Source organism: Triticum urartu, chromosome 7A, assembly GCF_056163025.1.
Source record: "Triticum urartu cultivar PI428250 chromosome 7A, HENAU_Tu73, whole genome shotgun sequence".
In the NCBI taxonomy this organism is placed as follows: Eukaryota; Viridiplantae; Streptophyta; class Magnoliopsida; order Poales; family Poaceae; genus Triticum; species Triticum urartu.
The window spans coordinates 718,066,869-718,085,450 of NC_141879.1; the positions used below are offsets into that span (position 1 = coordinate 718,066,869).

Below are 18,582 nucleotides of genomic sequence, written 5' to 3' on the forward strand. Positions count from 1 at the left end.
GGATTGCTTCCCCTCACCTTCCTCCTCTTCCCTTCATCCTTCTTCTCCGGCGGTTTGACACCGGAGTGGGGCTCCTCCTCCTCCGACTCCTTCATTGCGTCGTCGGCACCTCTCACGACCACCAGTGGGTGGTGTTGGCATGAGTAGGCATAGCGGTGGGTGGGGAGCAGCCTCACCATGGCGAAAACAGGCGACGACAACGGCAGATCGAGCGGTGGCGGTGATTCGAGCGACATTGGTGCCAAATCAAGCGGCTGCACTTTTGGGCAACGGTGATTTTGGTCTGGATTGTGACAACTTTTGGGGGAAATGGGTGGCAATGAGGAAGACCTAGGGTTTGGGTGAGCAGCTGGTAAGAATTTATTGCGGCGGGATGTCAATCGGTCGCCGCGGCAGCGATTCTGTCGTTTTATGCAACAAGAAGAGCTAGCTTGGGATTTGAGGAGAAAGTGGCGCTCCTCTCTCAAATTTGATCCAAAAGGAACCTTTTGAGACTTAAATCCTCAAATTTCTGAGAAGTTATAGGTTTGAGGCTTCGCTTAGGTTTGATTAACTCCTCAAAATATGCCAATTTGGGGAGTTAAATGGAATTTGAGAGTTTGGTTAGAGATACTCTTAGAGAGCTTAATTAAATGACATTTCGTGGCATGTGATGAAATGGGCCATTATTAGTAAGTTGGGTTGTAAATAATTAAGATCATTCCATATAAATTGGGTTGACTCCTGGTTGAAACAAGACAAATCATCTCCACTCGCACAGCTGAGACAACTTCCATTCCACAAAGCACACGTACACCACATCACTCTTTTCACGGCGCATCCATAAGCTCCATGACCTTCTTCACGCTCGGCCGATCCATCATGCCATCAACCCACGCCTTCACACGCGGATACGCATCGAGCACCGACGAGCAGGGGCTGGCCAGCAGGTAGTGAGCCATGGGGCAATGGCTGAGGTCCGCCAGGCTGATGAAATCTCCGGCCAAGTATTTGAACCTGGACAGACGCTCCTCGTAGACTCCGAGGGTCACCTTCAGCTTCTCCAGGTTCTCCTTGACGACCCTCTCGTCGGCTGTCCCGCCCATGAACATGGGCACGACGAAGCACTGGAAGGTGATCGCCGACATGGCCCTGTCGAAGTTGTGGGACTCTGCTTCCAGCCACGCGTCCACCATCGTCGATTTGGAGAGGCTATTTTCTCGGAGTAGATCGGATGCGCCTTTGCGGAGTACGTACCTCGAAATCGCACGCGACTCTGGGATGACAACATATGTACAAAATATAAATCATCTGAATAATGTTTGTGCAGAGCAATTTGCTCAGTCTATAGCTAGCACAAAGACGTTGTTTCCTTCAGGCTTTTCCTTGTGTTTGTGTGTCGATACGAGATATAAATAAATCTGAATGAATATTTGTTCTCTCACCGAAAAGGATGAGATCGCCGTCCTGGAAAGCCGGGACCTGACCAAAGGGCTGCAAGGTAAATACAAATATGAGCAGTTGATTATGATCCACCGTTCTTGTTAGGGGTATAAATATAATCAGACGTCTTAATCATGGTTAGCTAGACTTTCTGAATCTGAACCTGTACGCGGCCTAGCAACCATCACCCAAGATCTCAGCAAGGCAAGGTGTTATTCTTACTTGCTACCTTGTTTGTTAATCTGAGGGTGCTCGTTGTCGAAAGAGAAATCTCAATCGGCTGCTAGAATAACTGAAGAAGAAGAAGAAGAAGAAGAAGAAGAAGAAGAAGAAGAAGAAGAAGAAGAAGAAGAAGAAGAAGAAGAAGAAGAAGAAGAAGAAGAAGAAGAAGAAGAAGAAGAGGTGAGCGGCACGTACAGTGCGGGCGAGATGCGCGGGGCCCTTGTGGTCGCCGGCGGGGAGGTGGACGTGCACCAGCTCGTACTCGGCGCCGACCTCCTCCAGGCACACCAGCACCCGTGCCACGCAGGTGGACCTCGCCGGCCCGAACACCTTCACCTTCACCTCCGTCCCCATGGATCTCCCCTCCCCTCCCCTCCCGTGATTGCACAAGTCAAAGGTGGCGGCTGGACAGACAGCTGCATTTCTATACAGCTGCTTCGCAGAAAGTTCAAGCAGTAGACCGGCGATCTGAGAAGTCCAACATATGGGTGGTGCGTTGAGCAGCAGACCGGGTCGTTTTTCTATAGTTTTTTTTTAACTTGGTGAAATAAAAAAATGTTTTTGGTTTAAAAAATCATGAATTAGAAAATCAGTTCACGAACTAGAAAAAAATCAAGAATTGAAAAAAAACTTCATGAATTCAAAAATGTTCGCACATATGAGAAAAGTAAACATATATGAATTTTTTTCATGAATTTCAAAAAGTTCAAGAACTTGAATAAAAAGTTCACGCATTTGAAAAACATTCATGGATTTTTAAAAAGTCCCCACATTTCAAAAATGTTCACAATTCAAAAAAGGTTCACGAACTTGAATAAAAGTTCATGCATCTGAAAAACATCCATGGATTTGAGAAAACTTCACGGATTAAAAAAAATTCTGTGCATTTGAAAATCATTCACAATTCAAGAAAATTTCAAGAACTTAGATAAAAAGTCCGTGCATTTGAAAAATGTTCATGGATATTAAAAAGAACACATATTTGAAAAAAAAACTAGTGCACTTGAAATAAGTTCCTGAACTTATGTAGAATGTTCAGGAATTTTATAAAACATTCACGAATTCAAAACAAGTTCGCGAATTTGGGAAAAAGTGTCCGAATTCCAATTTAATAGCCAGTAGGCCTCTGGATGGTTAGACGAGAGTGATGGGTCGCTAGTTAAGCAAATTGTTCTTGCCATTTTTGCAATTTAATTTTGTGCTACTCTTAATGGGCAATTAATGTGCACAAAACTTGAATTTGGAATTGCTAGCAGCCTATACACATGCATGGCATCTGTACACTAATTAAAGTGCTTCACTGTTGTGGAATCAATAACTATGAGTGACCATCAAGTAAATCCTGCATCACCTGAAATTTTAGTTCGCCATATATGCAGGTCTTGGGAAGAATAATGGATGCGGAGGGCAAGCAGATGGAGACCCTAACAGGCCTTGCTTCACAAATCTGCATTATCATGTCTGAAGGCATTCCTCATGTTCTCGACTCATTTCCAGATGACGGAGCATTTGTTAACAAAATGGTGGGTGAACTCAACTCCCACAAAAAACCGAGTCTAGATGAATTTCCAGCTATGAGAAGGTTGCTGGTTGAGCGAGTAAATTGCATAAAACCATCACTTTGAGGACTAGGTTTGCGAAAAACACTAGGATACAGAATCGCCGCAGAAAGCACCACGTCTAGCGTAATTCTTTTGGAAAACCACTGATCGGCAGATCGGGCTGAGTTAAGTGAGTTTATGACAACTGGGGCCCGTTTTTCGTCTACGTGGCACTCCAGGCCGTCCCGACAGCCGGCAGACGGCGTTAGACGGCGCCGTTCGGTCCTAGCAGTCAAAAGCGCCAACCGTTACTCCTTCTCCACTCTGCTCGCTCGCTCTCTTCTCGCTCTCGCTCTCTTCTCGCTCTCGCTCTGTTCTTGGTCGCCGCACCCGTCGCCGCCGCGCCGCGCCGCCGCCGCAGCGCCATGGTGTCGTGGAGTGATGGGTCGGATAGCAGCAAGCACACCAAGCAGTACATGAGCTCAGATTCCGACGACGGCACCATTAAGGTCAGTTCTCAGAGTTAGGGTTAGGGTTTGATATTTGGGGATTTCTGGAATGAGCTTCTTTTCAATCATTGGACCAAATCTCTGTCATTCCTTTGCACTCCAGGTTCCTGCTAGCACCGAAGACTCAGATTTCGAGGGCCCTGAGACAGATATGTATGTTTTGTGCCATGGACACGGGAAGGAAGCAGAAAGGCGTGTTGCTTTCGAAGGGATTCACACTGGCAGGAGGTTTCTTTGTTGTGCAGAGAAGGTATGGTTCCAGCTGAACTAATTGGAAGTTGTGGATTTACCAAACAGATATGTCATTTGTTTACCATGGATATGTACTGTGGAAGCAGTCATTGTATTATATTGTGAGGTTAGGACAGTGGATGCAGTCATTGTTTACTGTGGAAGCAGGCATTGTATTATACTGTGAAGTTTGGACAGTGGATTCATTAATTGTTTACTCTGCCAGCATTGTTTAGTCTGGTTCTGGCAACATTGTTTAGTTAGGTCATTTTGTTAACTCTGTCAGGTTAGCATATTTTAAGAGAGTAGATGCATGGGTTGGCATACCAGCATTTTTTAGTTTGGATCTACCATGTTAGCTTATTTTAGGACAGAATATTCATGGGTTAGCACACCCGCATTGTTTACTTAGTAGTTATTTACTTTAGAGCATGATCTGAATTTTAGTATAAAGTAATCTAGCCTATCATTGTAAGCAAGTCACTGTTATGTAATTCATTTTGTTAATACTCTTTTTCCAGGAGGGTAAAAACTGTGGACTAGTAGAATGGATTGATCCATCTTGGCCCACTACCCTTGAGAATGCACTGTCCAAGTTGTGGTCTATGTATGAACAGAGTAAGATGGACAGGAATGAGGAATGTCTGATGCATTCATTTACTGTTCATGACCCGACACAAGAGAAGAAGAAACTCCAGGCCAGCTATGAGAAGTTGGTTGAAGATGTCAATGCACTTATGGATGCCCAGGAGCAGAAGGCAATGATAGAAAGGAAAGATGCTGAAACAACCAAGTTGCAGGAGAAGTATGACACTTTGAAGAACATAGCAGGTGCTCAAGGTACTGTCATTAGGAACATGAAGTTGAAGCTAGCTGAAGAGAAGAAAAATTTGCAGATCCACATTGATGAGCTCAAGAAGACAGTTGAAGAGAGCAATGTGAAGCTGGAGGGGATCAAGGCCATCATAAATGGATAAGCAGTGCAAGAGAAGAATGGGCAATATCATTTGGCATTTGCTGACCTTTTGCAGGGTGTGGTTTGGCATTTGTTGTAATGATAGTAGTTTAAATTCTATTAACTATGAGTACTCCTGAACTATGGATATGTAATCTTAAGTAAGATGTTTGCATTTGAACTAGTGGTGAATGTGGTGCTATTTGAACTAGTGCTGAATGTCAAACTATGATTATGTATGGATTTGAACTAGTGCTGAATTTGGTGGTATTTAGAGCTGGTTAATGTTATCTTAAGTAATCTGTTTGCAAATGATGATTTTTGCTTTAGTATGTTCCTGTTCAACTGATGATTCTGAGTTAAGTAGGGTCAATTAGGTTTGTTTTTGGCTTTTTATCGACGCCGAGGCATCAAGTAGGCCAAGTTAGGGTTTTTGGCTTTTTATCGACGCCGAGGCATCAAGTAGGCCAAGTTAGGGTTTTTGGCTTTTTATCAACGCCGAGGCATCAAGTAGGACAAATTAGGGTTTTTGGCTTTTTATCAACGCCAAGGCATCAAGTAGGCCAAGTTAGGGTTTTTGGCTCTTTATCGACGCTGAGGCATCAAGTAGGCCAAGTTAGGGTTTTTGGCTCCTTACCGACGCCGAGGCATCAAGTAGGCCAAGTTAGGGTTTTTGGCTCTTTATCGACGCCGAGGCATCAAGTAGGCCAAGTTAGGGTTTTTGGCTCTTTATCGACGCCGAGGCAGTTTTCGGCTTTTTATCGACGCCGAGGCATCAAGTAGGCCAAGTTAGGGTTTTTGGCCTTTTATCGACACTGAGGCATCAAGTAGGCCAAGTTAGGTTTTTTGGCTCTTTATCGACGCCGAGGCATCAAGTAGGGTCAAGTGATGGGTTTTTGGCTTTTTGTCGACGTCGAGGCATCAAGTAGGCCAAGTGATGGGTTTTTGGCTTTTTATCGACGTCGAGGCATCAAGTAGGCATCAAGACTATCACAGCATCAAGATTATCACAACATCAGCAGTACTACTAGAATGCCATAGTTTGACACAAATTGATCATAACAGTTGAGCATCACAAGACTACTAGAATTCCAAAGTTTGATACAACATCAACACAACCAAATCACCATCAACACTGGAGTAGCATAACTGGAGTAGCAGAACAACACAACATAGTTTCACAACACAACCAAAATGCCATAGTTTGATAAGACATCAACACAACCAAATCATCACCATTTTGCACCAGAGGCAGTCAAGTAATCCTTCATTCTGTTGCTGGGCTTCCTGACTCTCTAGGAACCATCACTTGGTCTTGGAGGCATGAAAGCTAACCTTGGTCCCTTTGCAGCAGCTGATGAAGATCTGGTTGCGGGTGCCTTACCCTTGGGAGCAGCTGGTGCCTTACTCTTGGGAGCAGATGATGAAGATTTACTAGCTGCTGCCTTACCCTTGGGAGCAGCTAGAGCAGTAGCAGATGTTGCCCTCCTTGCTGGAGCTGGACTGGCAGCAAATGTTGCCCTCCTTGATGATCCACCAGCAGTGGCAGTAGCAGAGGCTGCAGTCCTTGCTGGAGCTGGACTGGCAGTAGCAGAGGTTGCAGTCCTTGCTGGTGCTGGTGTGATTCTACTATCAGGTGGGTAAGAGCTGGTGCTTGGCTGCAAGGAAACAAGTAGTTTAATATTAGTAAGCAACAAAGTAACAACAAATTTAGTCTTTCTCATAGCAGAGTGGTTACCTGATGTTTGTTCTTTCTCATAGCAAGTGCAGGCTTTAGAGCATCATGGCAATTGGTGTACCTATGGCCCACCTTTTACAATTGGAGCAGGTAATTGAGGCCATTCTTGAAGTGTCTTTGGGAGCTGGCTTCTCAAATTGGCCCTTTCTCCTCTTAGTCTGTGCTCTGCCCTTGTGTTCTTTGAAAATAGGAGCCTCAGTGTCCAAACTATCTGTCCTTGGCCACATGTCAGGGCCAGGTACATGATATATTATAGGACTGTAAGCTGCCAGGTACATAGGTTTTTTGAAGAAATCATGAACAAAGTCCTCTGGCTGAAGCTTAGCCTTGTGTATAGCAAAAACAGCATGATTGCAAGGAACTGCTGTCATATCCCACTTCTTACAACCACAAGTCCTTTGTGCTAGGTTGACAGCATATGTTCTCTCCTCACTAGTAACTTGGAAAAGGTTGGGGCCAGCCATCAATGATGGGCAGTTTCTAGACCACTTCTTTGCTTCCTCCAATTTCTCTGCATATGTTGGACAAATCTCCCATCTGACAGTCTGAGTCTTGGTTCTATTTGTATTAAACTTGACCATTAATTTTGTTCTAATTCCATCAACCATGGTCCTTATTGGCTTAGCCCTGACATCTAGAACCCACTTGTTGAAAACCTCACTTAAGTTGTTAACTACTAAGTCTGTTTTGCAATTTGTGTCCATGGCATGTCTGGCCCAAGTGTGCTTTGGGATTTTACTAAGCCAAGCCCATGCTGCCTCACACTCTCTCTTCAACTCATCCATTGCAACGTTATAACCATGTTCAGTGTATGAGTAACTTGCTTCATCCACGTATTTCTTTAATTCTGGCCCTCTAAACCCAACATTTTGAAAGTTCTGGTAAATGTGTCTGAGGAAAAACCTTTGTGGACAATTGGGAAAGACTCTGTTTATGGCTTTAAGCAGGCCCTGTGTGAATTTAAGTAAAGCTAACTTAGTGACTACACTTAAATGATTGTGTAACTACTAGAAAGAACTAAATGATTGTGTATAGAAAGTAGCTACACCTAAATGCAAGTAACTACTAGAAAGAACTAAATGAAAGCTAGCACAAGTGGATTTCATTACCTTCTACCTATCAGAAATTATTGTGTAGTTGCCAAACTTCCCAGATTGGCCACCTAGTGCTACCTTCAGCTGATACAAAAACCAAGTCCAGGAATCTGTGTCCTCCTTATCAACAATTCCAAAAGCAATGGAAAATATATTATTGTTCCCATATCTTCCAGTAGCAGCAAGGATCTGTTGACTAGTAGTGAGCTTTATGAAGCATCCATCCAGACCTATAACAAGTTAACACATTAGGCAAACTATTTGAAAACACACATTATTCAAACACACATTAGATACCAAGGAATTACCTATGAATGGTCTGCAGCCACTCAGAAACCCTTCTTTGCATCCATTTAGGCAATAGAATAATCCATGAAACCTAGGGTTTGTGCTTGGATGCTCCCTCAAATATCTTGTTGTCACTATACACCTTGAACCTGGATTAGTATCTAGCACAGCCTGCAAATAATCCCTAATCCTGGTGTACTGGGCCTTCTGATCTCCTAACACAACATTCTTTGCTGCCTTCTTAGCCCTGTATGCCATGTGGGTTGATATTTCCACTCCATACTTGCTCTTTGCAGTGTTAATTATAGTAGTGATTGTTCTGCATGGGTCATTTCTGATTGCTTCCTCACAAAACTTTGCAACCCACTTAGCAGTAACTTTTGTGTTCTCTGACACAGAAGGACAAGTGTGCACCACATACTACTTCCTTATGGTAAAAGTCTTCTCATTTGCAATTTGAGAAGCTGCTATATAAAAAGGGCATGTCTCATCTATGCATTATGCTATAACCTTGTCACTGCAATTTCTATGGTACTCATAGTTCATGTTCTATGCAATGTGCATTGTTTGAAGTGCATTCCTGCTACCTCTTGAGCTTGCGTTGGTTTTCCCCGAAGAGGAAGGGATGATGCAGCAAAGTATCGTAAGTATTTCCCTCAGTTTTTGAGAACGAAGGTATCAATCCAGTAGGAGGCCACACTCAAGTCCCTCGTACCTGCACAAAACGATAGCTACTCACAACCGACGCGATTAGGGGTTGTCAATCCCTTCACGGTCACTTACGAGAGTGAGATCTGATAGCTATAATATTTTTGGTATTTTTGGTATAAAGATGCAAAGTGAAAAGTAAAGGCAAAGTAAAAAAGAAAAGCAAGATTAAAGTGATGGAGATTGATATGATGAGAATAGACCCGGGGGCCATAGGTTTCACTAGTGGCTTCTCTCAAGAGCATAAGTATTCGACGGTGGGTGAACAAATTACTGTTGAGCAATTGACAGAATTGAGCATAGTTATGAGAATATCTAGGCATGATCATGTATATAGGCATCACGTCTGTGACAAGTAGATCGAAACAATTCTGCATCTACTACTATTACTCCACTCATCGACCGCTATCCAGCATGCATCTAGAGTATTAAGTTAAAAAGAGAGTAACGCCTTAAGCAAGATGACATGATGTAGAGAGAGAAATTCATGCAATATGAAATAAACCCCATCTTGTTATCCTCCATGGCAACGATGCAATACGTGCCTTGCTGTCCCTTCTGTCACTGGGAAAGGACACCGCAAGATCGAACCCAAAGCTAAGCACTTCTCCCATGACAAGAACTACCAATCTAGTTGGCCAAACCAAACGGATAATTCGAAGAGACTTGCAAAGATAACCAATCATACATAAAAGAATTTAGAGAAGATTCAAATATTATTCATAGATAGACTTGATCATAAACCCACAATTCATCATCTCAACAAACACACCGCAAAAAGAAGATTACATCGAATAGATCTCCATAAGAGAGGGGGAGAACTTTGTATTGAGATCCAAAAAGAGAGAAGAAGCCATCTAGCTACTAACTATGGACCCGAAGGTCTGAGGTAAACTACTCACACTTCATCGGAGAGGCTATGATGATGTAGAAGCCCTCTGTGATGACTACTACGTCTCAAGCTAGCATTGGTTTTCCCCGAAGAGGAGGGGGTGATGCAGCAGTGGCGTAAGTATTTCCCTCAGTTTTTGAGAACCAAGGTATCAATCCAGTAGGAGGTCACGCGCAAGTCCCTCGTACCTGCACAAAACGGTAGCAACTCGCAACCAACGCTTAGGGGTTGTCAATCCCTTCACGGTCACTTACGAGAGTGAGATCCGATAGAGATAATATTTTTGGTATTTTTGGTATAAAGATGCAAAGTGAAAAGTAAAAGCAAAATAAGTAAAATAAAGTAATGGAGATTGATATGATGAGAATAGACCCGGGGGCCATAGGTTTCACTAGTGGCTTCTCTCAAGAGCATAGATATTCTACGGTGGGTGAACAAATTACTGTTGAGCAAGTATATAGGCATCACGTCCGTGACAAGTAGACCGACTCCTGCCTGCATCTACTACTATTACTCCACTCATCGACCGCTATCCAGCATGCATCTAGAGTATTAAGTTAAAAACAGAGTAATGCCTTAAGCAAGATGACATGATGTAGAGGAATAAATTCATGCAATATGATAAATACCCCATCTTGTTATCCTCGATGGCAACAATACAATACGTGCCTTGCAACTCTTTCTGTCACTGAGTAAGGACACCGCAAGATTGAACCCAAAGCTAAGCACTTCTCCCATTGCAAGAACTACCAATCTAGTTGGCCAAACCAAACGGATAATTTGAAGAGACTTGCAAAGATAACTCAATCATACATAAAAGAATTCAGAGAAGATTCAAATATTATTCATAGATAAGTTGGATCATAAACCCACAATTCATCGGTCTCAACAAACACACCGCAAAAAGAAGATTACATCGAATAGATCTCCACGAGAGAGGGGAGAACATTGTATTGAGATCCAAAAAGAGAGAAGAAGCCATCTAGCTACTAGCTATGGACCCGAAGGTCTGAAGTAAACTACTCACACTTCATCGGAAGGGCTATGGTGTTCATGTAGAAGCCCTCCGTGATGGATGCCCTCTCCGGCGGAGCTCCAGAACAGCCCCCAAGATGGGATCTCGTGGATACAGGAAGTTGCGGCGATGGAATTAGGTTTTTGGCTCCCTCCTTGGTCTAATGGGGGTACGTAGGTATATATAGGAGGAAGGAGCACGTCGGTGGAGCTTCGAGGGGCCCACGAGGCAGGGGGGCATGCCCAGGGGGGCGCCCTCCACCCTCGTGACCTCCCCGGAAACTTCTTGGAGTAGGGTCCAAGTCTCCTGGATCACGTTCGGTGAGAATATCACGTTCCCGAAGGTTTCATTCCGTTTGGACTCCGTTTGATATTCTGTTTCCTCGAAATACTGAAATAGGCAAAAAAACAGCAATTCTGGGCTGGGCCTCCGGTTAATAGGTTAGTCCCAAAAATAATATAAAAGTGGAAAATAAAGCCCAATATAGTCCAAAACAGTAGATAAAGTAGCATGGAGCAATCAAAAATTATAGATACGTTGGAGACGTATCAGGCATCCCCAAGCTTAATTCCTGCTCGTCCTCGAGTAGGTAAATGATAAAAAGAGAATTTTTGATGCGGAGTGATACTTTGGCATAATTTCAATGTAAATCTACTTTATCATGGTATGAATATTCAGATCCGAAAGGTTCAAGACAAAAGTTCATATTGACATAAAAAATTATAATACTTCAAGCATACTAATCAAACAATTATGTCATCTCAAAATAACATGGCCAAAGGAAGTTCATCCCTACAAAATCATATAGTTAGGCTATGCTTCATTTTCGTCACACAAAGATGTTCCCAACTTCTATACCCCCGATGACAAGCCAAGCAATTGTTTCATACTCAAATAATCTCAAACTTTTTCAACCTTCACGCAATACATGAGCGCGATCCATGGACATAGCACTATGGGTGGTATAGAATATGATGATGGGGATTGTGTGGAGAAGACAAAAAAGGAGAAAGTCTCACATCAACGAGGCTAATCAATGAGCTATGGAGATGCCCGTCAATTGATGTTAATGCAAGGATTAGGGATTGCCATGCAACGGATGCACTAGAGCTAAGAATGCTCAACAAAAGAAAACTAGTGGGTGTGCATCCAACTTGCTTGCTCATGAAGACCTAGGGCATTTTGAGGAAGCCCATCGTTGGAATATACAAGCCAAGTTCTATAATGAAAAATTCCCACTAGTATGAACAAGACAACTTATGAGACTCACTATATGAAAATCATGGTGCTACTTTGAAGCACAATATATGAGACTCACTACATGAAGAACAGGGTGCTACTTTGAAGCACAAGTGTGGAAAAAGAGATAGTAGCATTGCCCTTTTTATTTTCTCTTTTTTTGGGCCTTTCTTTTTTTCTTTTTGGCCTTTCTCTCTCTTTTTTTGATTGGGTAATGCTCTAATAATGATGATCATCACACTTCTATTGATTACAACATAATGATTACAACTCGATACTAGAACAAGATATGACTCTATATGAATGCCTCCGGCGGTGTATCGGGATGGTGCAATGAATCAAGAGTGACATGTATGAAAAATAATGCATGGTGGCTTTGCCACAAATACGATGTCAACTACAAGATCATGCAATGGCAATATGACAAAAGTAAAGCATGTCATGATGATGATGATGGTGGTGGAAGTTGCATGGCAATATATCTCGGAATGGCTATGGAAATGCCATGATAGGTAGGTATGGTGGTTGTTTTGAGGAAGATATAGAGAGGTTTATGTGTGAAAGAGTGTATCATATCACGGGGTTTGGATGCACCGGCGAAATTTGCACCAACTCTCAATGTGAGAAAGGGCAATGCACGGTACCGAAGAGGCTACCAAATGGCGGAAAGGTAAAAGTGCGTATAATCCATGGACTCAACATTAGTCAAAATAACTCATATACTTATTGCAAAAATTTAGAAGTCATCAAAAATCAAGTACTACGCGCATGCTCCTAGGGGGGTAGATTGGTAGGAAAAGACCATCGCTCGTCCCCGACCCCCACTCATAAGGATGCACAAGCCAGGTACACTTCATGCTTCAAATTTGTTACACAACTTTAACCATACGTGCATGCTACGGGACTTGCTAACTTCAACACAAGTATTTCTCAAATTCACAACTACTCAACTAGCACGACTATGATATTATCACCTCCATATCTCAAAACAATTATCAAGCATCAAACTTATCTTAGTATTCAACCCACTAAAAAGAAAGTTTCACATATCTTGAATACCAAGTATATTAACATTAAGCAAATTACCATGCTATTAACGACTCTCAAAATAATCTAAGTGAAGCATGAGAGATCAAGTTTCTTTAAAACAAACCACCACCTTGCTCTAAAAGATCTAAGTGAAGCACTAGAGCAAAAATTATCACGCTCAAAACGATATAAGTGAAGCACATAGAGTAAACTATCAAGCTCAAAAGATATAAGTGAAGCACATAGAGTATTCTAACAAATTTCAATTCATACATGGCTCTCTCAAAAGGTGTGTACAACAAGGATGATTGTGGTAGACTAACAAGCAAAGACACAAATAATACAAGACGCTCCAAGCAAAACACATATCATGTGGTGAATAAAAATATAGCTCCAAGTAAATTACCGATGGAAGTGGACGAAAGAGGGGATGCCTTCCGGGGCATCCCCAAGCTTTGACTTTTTGGTGTCCTTGGATTATCTTGGGGGTGCCATGGGCATACCCAAGCTTAGGCTCTTGCCACTCCTTGTTCCATAGTCCATCAAAAGAATTCACCCAAAACTTGAAAACTTCACAACACAAAACTCAATAGAAATCTCGTGAGCTCCGTTAGAGAAAGAAAACAAAAGACTACTTTAAGGTACTGTAGTGAACTTGTTCTTTATTTGTATTGGTGTTAAACCTACTGTATTCCAACTTCTCTATGGTTTATAAACTATTTTACTAGCCATAGATTCATCAAAATAAGCAAACAACACACGCAAAACAGAATCTGTCAAAAACAGAACAGTCTGTAGTAATCTGTTACTAACGCAAACTTCTGGAACCCAAAAAATTCTACCAAAATTAGACGACCTGGGAAATTTGTTTATTGATCATCAGCAATTGGAATCACTATTTTATCACGTTCTGGTGTTTTTTGACAATTCGGGCACTGAGCGCAAAGATTCTGGAAATTACAGCAAGATCAAATAACTATCTTCCAAGAAGATCTAATAGGTTTAACTTGGCACAAACACTAATTAAAAGATAAAACCACATCTAAACAGAATCTAGATGGATTATTTATTCCTAAACAAAACCAAAAACAAAAACACAAAATAAAATTGGGTTGCCTCCCAACAAGCGCTATCGTTTAACGCCCCTAGCTAGGCATAAAAGCAAAGATAGATCTAGGTATTGCCATCTTTGGTAGGCAATCCATAAGTGGCTCTCATGATAGATTCATATGGTAATTTTATTTTCTTTCTAGGAAAGTGTTCCATGCCCTTCTTTAAGATAAATTGGAATTTAATATTCCCTTCCTTCATATCAATAATTGCAGTAGTCGTTCTAAGGAAAGGTCTACCAAGAATAATAGGACATGAAGGATTGCAATCTATATCAAGAACGATAAAATCTACGGGCACATAATTCCTATTTGCAACAATAATAACATCATTAATTCTTCCCATAGGCTTTTTAATAGTGGAATCCGCAAGATGCAAGTTTAGAGAGCAATCATCAAAGTCACGGAAATCTAGCAAATCACACAAAGCTTTGGGGATAGTAGAGACACTAGCACCCAAATCACACAAAGCATGAAACTCATAATTTTTAATTTTAATATTAATTGTAGGTTCCCACTCATCATGGAGTTTTCTAGGGATAGAAACTTTCAACTCAAGCTTTTCTTCATAAGATTGCATTAAGGCGTCAACAATGTGTTCGGTAAAGGCCTTATTTCGACTATAAGCATGAGGAGAATTTAACACGGATTGTAACAAGGAAATACAATCAATTAAAGAGCAATTTTCATAGTTGAATTCCTTGAGATCCAAAATAGTGGGTTTAGAAATATCTAGATTTTTATTTCTTTCAATCCCTTTTTTATCAATTTCATCATCAGGATCTAAAAACTAAGAATTCTTAGAACGCCTTCTAGGTAAGGGAATATCATAATCAGATTCATCAAGATTCACATTGCAAAACAACAATTTAATAGGGGACACATCAATAACTTTTAGATCTTCATCTTGATTCTCATAGTTATTCGGTTTAGCGGCCATCTTATTGACTAAGGTGGCTTGCATATCCGAAATTTCAGCGGTCATTTTTTCAAGATGAGCAATTTGGGCTCTTACACCATCAAATTCTTTGGACATATCATCGAGCTCTTTATTCATATAACTCATAAAAATCTTTTGTTCCTTAAGCTCGTTTCTAAAGAAATTATTATGCTCAAATTGCAAGACCATAAACTTCCTGACATCGTTTTTGATATCCTCTAGCCTTTTAAGGTGAAGATCACCAAAATTAGGTAAGGCCATCGTGACGAACAAGCAAGCAAACTAACACATGAGCAAACAAAAGGCAAAGGGAAAAAGAGGAGGAGATTGGGAAAGAGAGGGCGAATAAAATGGCAAGGGTGAAGTGGGGGAGAGGAAAACGAGAGGCAAATGGCAAATAATGTAATGCGAGAGATAGAGATTGTGATGGGTACTTGGTATGTTGAATTTTGTGTAGGCTTCCCCGGCAACGGCGCCAGAAATGGCTCGTTGACGAGAGAGTAAATCTTGACTTCACTTGGCGTAGGCCTCCCCGGCAACGGCGCCAGAAATGGCTCGTTGACGGGAGAGTAAATCTTGACTTGACTTGGTGTAGGCCTCCCCGGCAACGGCGCTAGAAATCCTTGTTGCTACGTCTCGAGCTAGCGTTGGTTTTCCCCGAAGAGGAGGGGGTGATGCAGCACAGTAGCGTAAGTATTTCCCTCAGTTTTTGAGAACCAAGGTATCAATCCAGTAGGAGGTCACGCGCAAGTCCCTCGTACCTGCACAAAATGGTAGCAACTCGCAACCAACGCTTAGGGGTTGTCAATCCCTTCACGGTCACTTACGAGAGTGAGATCTGATAGAGATAATATTTTTGGTATTTTTGGTATAAAGATGCAAAGTGAAAAGTAAAAGCAAAACAAGTAAAATAAAGTAATGGAGATTGATATGATGAGAATAGACCCGGGGGCCATAGGTTTCACTAGTGGCTTCTCTCAAGAGCATAGATATTCTACGGTGGGTGAAAAAATTACTGTTGAGCAATTAATAGAATTGAGCATAGTTATGAGGTTATCTAGGTATGATCATGTATATAGGCATCACGTCCGTGACAAGTAGACCGACTCCTGCCTGCATCTACTACTATTACTCCACTCATCGACCGCTATCCAGCATGCATCTAGAGTATTAAGTGAAAAACAGAGTAATGCCTTAAGCAAGATGACATGATGTAGAGGAATAAATTCATGCAATATGATAAACACCTCATCTTGTTATCCTCGATGGCAACAATACAATACGTGCCTTGCAACTCTTTCTGTCACTGAGTAAGGACACCGCAAGATTGAACCCAAGCTAAGCACTTCTCCCATTGCAAGAACTACCAATCTAGTTGGCCAAACCAAACGGATAATTCGATGAGACTTGCAAAGATAACTCAATCATACATAAAAGAATTCAGAGAAGATTCAAATATTATTCATAGATAAGTTTTCATCGGTCTCAACAAACACACCGCAAAAAGAAGATTACATCGAATAGATCTCCACGAGAGAGGGGGAGAACATTGTATTGAGATCCAAAAAGAGAGAGGAAGCCATCTAGCTACTAGCTATGGACCCGAAGGTCTGAAGTAAACTACTCACACTTCATCGGAAGGGCTATGGTGTTCATGTAGAAGCCCTCCGTGATGGATGCCCTCTCCGGCGGAGCTCCGGAACAGGCCCCAAGATGGGATCTCGTGGATACAGGAAGTTGCGGCGGTGGAATTAGGTTTTTGGCTCCCTCCTTGGTCTAATGGGGGTACGTAGGTATATATAGGAGGAAGGAGCACGTCGGTGGAGCTCCGAGGGGCCCACAAGGCAGGGGGGCGCGCCCAGGGGGGCGCCCTCCACCCTCGTGACCTCCTCGGAAACTTCTTGGAGTAGGGTCCAAGTCTCCTGGATCACGTTCGGTGAGAAGATCACGTTCCCGAAGGTTTCATTACGTTTGGACTCCGTTTGATATTCTGTTTCCTCGAAATACTGAAATAGGCAAAAAAACAGCAATTCTGGGCTGGGCCTCCGGTTAATAGGTTAGTCCCAAAAATAATATAAAAGTGGAAAATAAAGCCCAATATAGTCCAAAACAGTAGATAAAGTATCATGGAGCAATCAAAAATTATAGATACGTTGGAGACGTATCAATGACGGCCCTCTCCGGCGGAGCTACGGAACAGGCCCCAAGATGGGATCTCGTGGATACAGAAAGTTGCGGCGGTGGAATTAGGTTTTTGGCTCCGTATTTGGTCGTTTGGGGGTACGTATGTATATATAGGAGGAAGAAGTACGTCGGTGGAGCTCCGAGGGGCCCACGAGGCAGGGGGCGCGCCCTAGGGGGGCGCCCCCCCACCCTCGTGACCGCCTCTCTGATGCCTTGGCGTAGGGTCCAAGTCTCCTGGATCACGTTCGGTGAGAAAATCACGTTCCCGAAGGTTTCATTCTGTTTGGACTCCGTTTGATATTCTGTTTCTTCGAAACACTGAAATAGGCAAAAAAACAGCAATTCTGGGCCGGGCCTCCGGTTAATAGGTTAGTCCCAAAAATAATATAAAAGTGGAAAATAAATCCCAATATAGTCCAAAATAGTAGATAATATAGCATGGAGCAATCAAAAATTATAGATACGTTGGAGACGTATCAATTCCTGAACTGGTACACATCAATGAAGCAAAGATGCTTCACAAATTGCTCAGCTCGGTGAGCTCTATTCTCATCATACCATAACTTTTTCTTCATCTTCTTAGCTCTGCTTTTCCTGCCATTGGGCAAAACATATGCCAATGCCTCTGCACCATCATCATCTTCCACACCCAAGTCCATTGGTTTCTTGTCTTGATCAGAAGATGGTATCCAGTCCTCCTCAAACAACTCCTCTACACTTGCATGTGATCTGCTTGTTGGGCCTTTTCTATGTTTCTTCTCCTTTTTCTTCTTCTGTCCATCTTGCCCTACCTGCTCCAGATTACTCTCTTCCTCCAGAGTACTCTCTTCATCCTCTTCCCCCTCTTCTTCACTTTCAGGCTCATATAGTGCATCCTCCTCCTCTATCTCATACATTTCCTCAACATCTGTGTCCCCTTCAAAATGAAGGAGTGGATCTTCCCTCTGTGTTTTCATCTCCTCAAGCCTAGCAAGGATATCACCATATTCTTCCAAATCATCATCATCACTGTCCTCCTCATTATCCATCACTGCAGCTTTTCTCTTCAAGGAAGTGTCCTTCTCTTTATTTTTCTTATTCTTCCTAAACATTTGAATTTCCTTCCTCCTTGTCTCCTCCATAACCTTTTCAATTTCCATTTGCTCCTCTGAATTGTTTACAGGATTTTCTTCCACTTGTACATAACCTAAAGCAAGTTGCTCCTCCAAATTGTTTGTGCTATGCTGTGTTTGAAACTGTATGGGCATTGGCTCCAGTTCTGCTGCTTCTGAACTTGCTGCTGCTACATGCACATTTCCCGCACTGAACAACACTCCTCCTTCATCTATCTGATATAGTTTGGGCTCTCCAATTTCTTCTAGAGGGATTTGCTGCTCAATAACATTGGAGCTGGTGTTTATAGTTGCAGCATTGGGAGAACTGGCCCTAACAACTGTCACATTCAATATCTTTTGATTTTGCAATGC

At 42.3% G+C, this 18,582-nt stretch overlaps 3 protein-coding genes across 3 annotated transcripts; 1 reads left to right on the plus strand and 2 right to left on the minus strand.

Moving 5' to 3' along the window:
* Positions 1-727: 727 nt before the first annotated feature.
* On the minus strand, positions 728-2,041 carry LOC125521105 (putative glutathione S-transferase GSTF1). Its single transcript, XM_048686154.2, has 3 exons — positions 1,840-2,041; positions 1,425-1,473; positions 728-1,255 (listed from the first exon to the last, which is right to left on the minus strand). Exons 1-3 carry the CDS (start codon positions 1,996-1,998, stop codon positions 810-812), a joined length of 654 nt encoding a protein of 217 aa, XP_048542111.1. The 5' UTR covers positions 1,999-2,041; the 3' UTR covers positions 728-809.
* A 1,569-nt stretch (positions 2,042-3,610) lies between these two features.
* Positions 3,611-4,902, plus strand: LOC147962140 (uncharacterized). The gene is made up of 3 exons (XM_087537258.1): positions 3,611-3,694; positions 3,798-3,944; positions 4,447-4,902. Exons 1-3 carry the CDS (start codon positions 3,611-3,613, stop codon positions 4,900-4,902), a joined length of 687 nt encoding a protein of 228 aa, XP_087393384.1.
* A 3,647-nt stretch (positions 4,903-8,549) lies between these two features.
* Positions 8,550-18,255, minus strand: LOC147962141 (uncharacterized). The gene is made up of 3 exons (XM_087535804.1): positions 17,606-18,255; positions 13,861-13,863; positions 8,550-8,583 (listed from the first exon to the last, which is right to left on the minus strand). The coding sequence occupies exons 1-3, from the start codon at positions 18,253-18,255 to the stop codon at positions 8,550-8,552; spliced, it is 687 nt and encodes a 228-aa protein (XP_087391930.1).
* Between the last annotated feature and the right edge of the window lie 327 nt (positions 18,256-18,582).

Excerpts from the sequence above, each read along its gene's own strand:
- LOC125521105 (XM_048686154.2), bottom strand. The coding sequence starts at position 1,998 with ATGGGGACGGAGGTGAAGGTGAAGGTGTTCGGGCCGGCGAGGTCCACC. Across the intron at positions 1,474-1,839 it reads CCGCGCATCTCGCCCGCACT|CCCTTTGGTCAGGTCCCGGC; the intron begins GTACGTGCCGCT and ends TTTACCTTGCAG. Across the intron at positions 1,256-1,424 it reads CGGCGATCTCATCCTTTTCG|AGTCGCGTGCGATTTCGAGG; the intron begins GTGAGAGAACAA and ends TTGTCATCCCAG.
- LOC147962140 (XM_087537258.1), top strand. The coding sequence starts at position 3,611 with ATGGTGTCGTGGAGTGATGGGTCGGATAGCAGCAAGCACACCAAGCAG. Across the intron at positions 3,695-3,797 it reads CCGACGACGGCACCATTAAG|GTTCCTGCTAGCACCGAAGA; the intron begins GTCAGTTCTCAG and ends TTTGCACTCCAG. Across the intron at positions 3,945-4,446 it reads TTCTTTGTTGTGCAGAGAAG|GAGGGTAAAAACTGTGGACT; the intron begins GTATGGTTCCAG and ends CTCTTTTTCCAG.
- LOC147962141 (XM_087535804.1), bottom strand. The coding sequence starts at position 18,255 with ATGGAAATTGAAAAGGTTATGGAGGAGACAAGGAGGAAGGAAATTCAA.